At 62.1% G+C, this 4625-nt stretch overlaps 3 protein-coding genes across 7 annotated transcripts in view; 1 reads left to right on the forward strand and 2 right to left on the reverse strand.

Annotated features, from left to right (window-relative positions):
* The window catches only part of LOC103624046 (F-box/WD repeat-containing protein 7), a 9006-nt gene extending 5346 nt beyond the window's left edge, over positions 1–3660 (forward strand). For 4 of the 5 annotated variants that reach the window (XM_017744598.1, XM_017744583.1, XM_017744610.1 and 1 more), the window contains 6 exons: positions 154–290; positions 968–1081; positions 1682–1863; positions 1972–2197; positions 2766–2976; positions 3222–3660. In XM_017744598.1, the coding sequence (XP_017600087.1) occupies positions 154–290; positions 968–1081; positions 1682–1863; positions 1972–2197; positions 2766–2976; positions 3222–3490 (1139 nt within the window). In that variant the 3' untranslated portion in view covers positions 3491–3660. Of the gene's footprint in view, positions 1–24; positions 72–151; positions 291–967; positions 1082–1681; positions 1864–1971; positions 2198–2765; positions 2977–3221 lie in introns of all 5 variants that reach the window. The other variant, XM_017744590.1, reaches the window with a different exon arrangement.
* The window catches only part of ILK (integrin linked kinase), a 24343-nt gene that overhangs the window by 13024 nt on the left and 6694 nt on the right, over positions 1–4625 (reverse strand). The window contains exon 2 of the mRNA XM_017744620.1: positions 1655–1660. The gene's annotated coding sequence lies outside the window, so the exon portion shown is untranslated. The remainder of the gene's footprint in view (positions 1–1654; positions 1661–4625) is intronic.
* On the reverse strand, positions 4084–4623 carry TIMM10B (translocase of inner mitochondrial membrane 10 homolog B (yeast); the record flags this gene model as incomplete). The annotated part of the gene is made up of 2 exons (XM_008643247.2): positions 4084–4495; positions 4567–4623. Coding segments are annotated over 2 exons (264 nt in total), but the record flags the coding sequence as incomplete, so codon positions are not given.

The following is a 4625-nucleotide window of genomic DNA, read 5'->3' on the forward strand; positions in this document are numbered from 1 at the left end:
CACCGCCCCGGCCGCTACTGGAGGGTCCTGGCCGAGGACAATCTGCTCTGGAGGGAAAAGTGCCGTGAGGAAAGGTGAGGGCCTCCTGGCTGGGGGCTGGGGGGCCACCTCAGGCTTGACCCAGGTAAGGCACCACTGTGTTGTCCCCTGCAGGGATCGAGGAGCCCCTACACCTGCGGAAGCGACGCCTGCTCAGCCCTGGATTCATGTACAGCCCCTGGAAATTCGCCTTCCTGCGCCAGCACCGCATCGACATGAACTGGCGTAGTGGGGAGCTGCGGCCCCCCAAGGTTGGTCTGTGTGTCCCAGCAGGGACAGACTCTGGGGAGCTGTGGTCCCCAAGGTGGGCCTGGGAATGTCCCTGCCAGCGGTGGACCCTGGAGAGCTGAGGGGTTGGTGGGGGTTCCTCTGGGGACAGACCATACAGACTGGTATGGGGAAGCTGGTGCAGGATCTGCCACAGGGAGCAGTTCCAGCTTGCTCAGGGCAGTGGGGCAGCAGAAATGGGGTCCCCTGGGCCTGGAGAAAGGGGGTCCCTCCCCTTGCCCCTTTCCAAGGCCCCATGCAGGGCTGCAGCCAGCCCCAGCACCCAGGGAAGGTGCAGCCTCACAGGGCTCAGCCATGTTCTGTGCAGGGTCCCAGAACCCTGGTGATCTCTCCCTGGGGATCCCTCCTGCCCCTGGGCAGAGTCTCCACCACCCCTTCTCTTGCTCCTGCAGGCCTTGGGTTCCTGAGCCCCCACTCCCTGTTCCCCAGTAGCCCCCTGCCCCTGTGCAACAGCTGCCAAACACACCACACACCCCAGCTCTGCTGCCCTGCAGAAGCATCAGGGGGTGCAGGTGATTTGGGGACCCATCTGCCTTTCCTCCCCACAGCTCCTGCTGCCTTCCCACCGCTTGTTGTGTTGGGGTGTCCTGCAGGCTGGGGGGGTCCACACTGCCCCCCACACACCCCTGTGCTCCCACAGGTACTGAAGGGCCATGACGACCATGTGATCACCTGCCTGCAGTTCTGCGGGAATCGCATCGTAAGCGGCTCTGATGACAACACGCTCAAAGTGTGGTCAGCTGTCACAGGGGAGGTGAGTGTCACTGTCACCAGGGAGGCGAGTGTGGCACTGTCACTGGCACTGCAGAGGTCTGGGGCAGGGACCACCTCCCTGTGCTGGGTACAAGTGAGGCCACACCCTCACTCCCGGGCTCAGTTTGGGCCCTTTATGACAAGGACATGGAGTTGTGCGGCCCCTCTGTGCTGTTCCAGGGGTGGGGAGGTGTTGCTGTAGTCCGCAGGGATGGCGCAAAGAACGACACGGAATTCAAGTCCACGATAAATGGCATTATTTAATTAATTATCACCTTGTTTATATAACTTGGTTCACAATAGAGAAATGACATTATTGGGTGCTTGACCATACACCTCCCAGAGTGATTGGCTGAATGCTACGATGCCTATTTGAAAATATTTTCTTTAGTGTGGAAAACAAGACTATTCATAACAAGTTTGCACCTGTGAGATAAAGTCTTGGTTTACAAAAATCTCTACGCTGTTTACAGCTAGCTTGCGTGAGAAAGGAGACTGTCCAAGCAGCTGTAAAAAGCAGGAAAATTTCTCTGCTAACCTTTTCAGCATCTGCAGGGAGGTGTGAGAGGCTCACCTGTCCCTCGTGTCCTGTTCCCCACAGTGTGTGCAGACGCTGGTGGGCCACACCGGCGGGGTTTGGTCCTCCCAGATGAGGGACAGTGTTGTCATCAGTGGCTCCACTGACCGCACGCTCAAGGTGTGGAACGCTGATAGCGGCGAGTGCGTGCACACACTGTACGGACACACATCGACCGTGCGCTGCATGCACCTGCACGGCAACAGGTATGGGGCTGAGGGGTGCTGTGTGAGGGGGGGATATCCACAGGGGCTGAGGTTTGTTACCCCCGGGCTGCCCTGGCAGCTGGGCCCCAGGTGTTCTCTCACCTGCAGGGTGGTGAGTGGCTCCCGGGACGCCACACTGCGGCTCTGGGACATCGAGACGGGGCAGTGCCTGCACGTGCTGATGGGGCACGTGGCAGCCGTACGCTGTGTCCAGTATGATGGCAACAAGGTGGTCAGTGGTGCCTATGACTACACGGTCAAGGTGTGGGACCCTGAGAGCGAGAGCTGCACCCATACACTGCAGGGGCACACCAACCGCGTCTACTCACTGCAGGTACAGCCTGCACACGTCCCCTCCTGCTGCCTTGCCCCTCTCCGGCTCCCCTGCCCTCCCTACTCCCCAGCAGGTACAACCTGCCTTCCTGCTGGCTTGCCCTATCGCTCTCCTGCCTTCCAGTCAAGGGGCACAAGCTCTGCCAAAGGTCCCACATGTGCTGTAGGGACAAATGGGCTATGTCTGTGTCATGCAGGGCCCTGTGTGCTTTGCAGGGACATGTGGGCCATGTCTGTGCCCTGAAGGGATGTATCTGCCATGCAAGGACACACGGACCATGTTTGTGTCCTGTGGGGACAGTCTCTGCCCCCCTGACCCGACTTCCCACACACACATATGCTGTGGACACAAACGCTCCTCCATGCCCCTTCCCTGGAGCATTTCCACAGCCCAAAAAGCCAAGAGGTGTGTGAGCCCACGTCGCAGCTGCTGAACTGGAGTCTCTGGTGGTGGTGCTGGAACTGGGGGTGCTGCATCCCAAACCAGTGGATACCAGAGCTGTGGGCTGCACCCAAACCAGGGGACACTCCTGGCCTCGATGCTGAGCTGAACCCCTTCTTTCTGGCAGTTTGATGGGACACACATCGTGAGTGGGTCCCTGGACACATCAATCCGCGTGTGGGATGTGGAGAGTGGGAACTGCCTGCACACACTCATGGGGCACCAGTCGCTCACCAGTGGGATGGAGCTGCGAGACAACATCCTCGTGTCCGGCAACGCTGACTCCACTGTCAAGATCTGGGACATCAAGACGGGGCAGTGCCTGCAGACACTGCAGGGTGAGAAGGGATTCCTCACCCTTGGGCAGTGGGGAATCCCTGCCATCAGGGGGCTGGGAAGGGGCAGCTCTCTCCCTTGGGGGATGAGAGGGAGCAGGGGTGGCTCCAAGCTGCCAGATGTGTCTGGACAGAGTGGTGGGTGTCCCTGAGGAGCTGGGGCTGGGTGGCTTTGAGCTGCCAGATGTGGCAGGACCCCTGTCACACAGCAGTAGGTGCACCTGGGGCTCACCGGTGTCTCCCCATAGGTCCCAGCAAGCACCAGAGCGCTGTCACCTGCCTGCAGTTCAGCTCCAAGTTCGTGGTGACCAGCTCGGACGATGGCACAGTGAAGCTGTGGGACCTGAAGACAGGGGAGTTTGTGCGAAACCTTGTGGCCCTGGAGAGTGGGGGCTCGGGGGGGGTCGTGTGGCGCATCCGTGCCTCCAACACAAAACTCGTGTGCGCCGTGGGCAGCCGCAACGGCACTGAGGAGACCAAGCTGCTGGTGCTGGACTTTGATGTGGACCTTAAGTGACCCCGGCCAGCCCGGGGGTCCCGCGGGAGGGGTGGCCCCGGCGCAGGCGCTGGCCCCCGCGGGCAGGACAGAGGGGAGGCCGGGCCGGGCCTTATTTATATGCGCGGGAGTGCCCGGCCGGGCCTGCAGGAGCATGTTTTGTACACGGAATATATCAATTTATTTCTGTACTGGGGCTAGTGCTTGCCTGCCTCAAGCCCTGAGCGCTGTCCTGGGCCCACAGCTCACACCCTCTGACCAGGGGCAGCAGAGGGGAGAGGAGGCCAGGCTCTCCCAGGTGCCACAGGGACCAGCTCTCCTTGCACACACACATGCCCTTAGCTGCTGGGCAGTGGCCTGGCAGCCCCCGACACCTGCCCCCTCACACTGCCCCAGCTCAGTGCCTGCTCTGCACCAGCCATTTGTAGTGAGAATGTTCTGGGCCCCCCAGTGTCCCGGTGGGCACAGGGGTCCTGCGGGGAGGCATTCATCTCACGTCTGGGGGAATTCCCTGGATTCCCAATTGTGCCGCAGGCTCCCCCCAGCACACCCCTGCCTCAACAGGGAGCAGGGGCCAGGGCTCTGGTGCCCTCCCTGCGTGTCCCACTAAGCCATTCCTGTAAAGATGTTTTATTGGGACTAACAATCCACTTCCCAGAAATCCGCAACCAGGAGGGCTGGGGGGGTTTTCCTCCCGTTCCTGCGCCTCACAGCCCCTGTGCCCTGCAGAGCCCAGCCGCTGCTGGGGGCTCCTGGGGCCAAGGGCACGGGTGGTGCCGGTCGCGTCCAGCTGCCGTGGGAGGCTGTGCCCGGGTGCTGCTACGTGCTGGGAAGGGGAGCGTCTGGCGAGGGCTCGGCGGGGCCCGGGGCCGGGGCTGGGGAGGCCGGGAGTCCGGGCAGCTGCGCTGCTGTCCCGTGCTCGGCTGCACGGCGCTGCAGCAGTGCCGGCACTAGTCCCACGTAGGCGCCCATGAGGCGGTGGTTGGCACGGACCAGCCTCGCGGCGCAGCTGTCCAGGCACGACTCCTGGGGGAGAGGTGGGACGGGGTCAGGGGGCAAGGGGACACCCGACCCCCAGGCTCCCGCGCCCAGCTCACCTCGCGGCCCGTGAGCAGCCGGTAGTTGAGGTTGCAGACACAGTGGCGGGAGCGGAGGC

Source organism: Corvus brachyrhynchos, unplaced genomic scaffold (genome assembly GCF_000691975.1).
Source record: "Corvus brachyrhynchos isolate BGI_N302 unplaced genomic scaffold, ASM69197v1 scaffold511, whole genome shotgun sequence".
NCBI lineage: Eukaryota > Metazoa > Chordata > Aves > Passeriformes > Corvidae > Corvus > Corvus brachyrhynchos.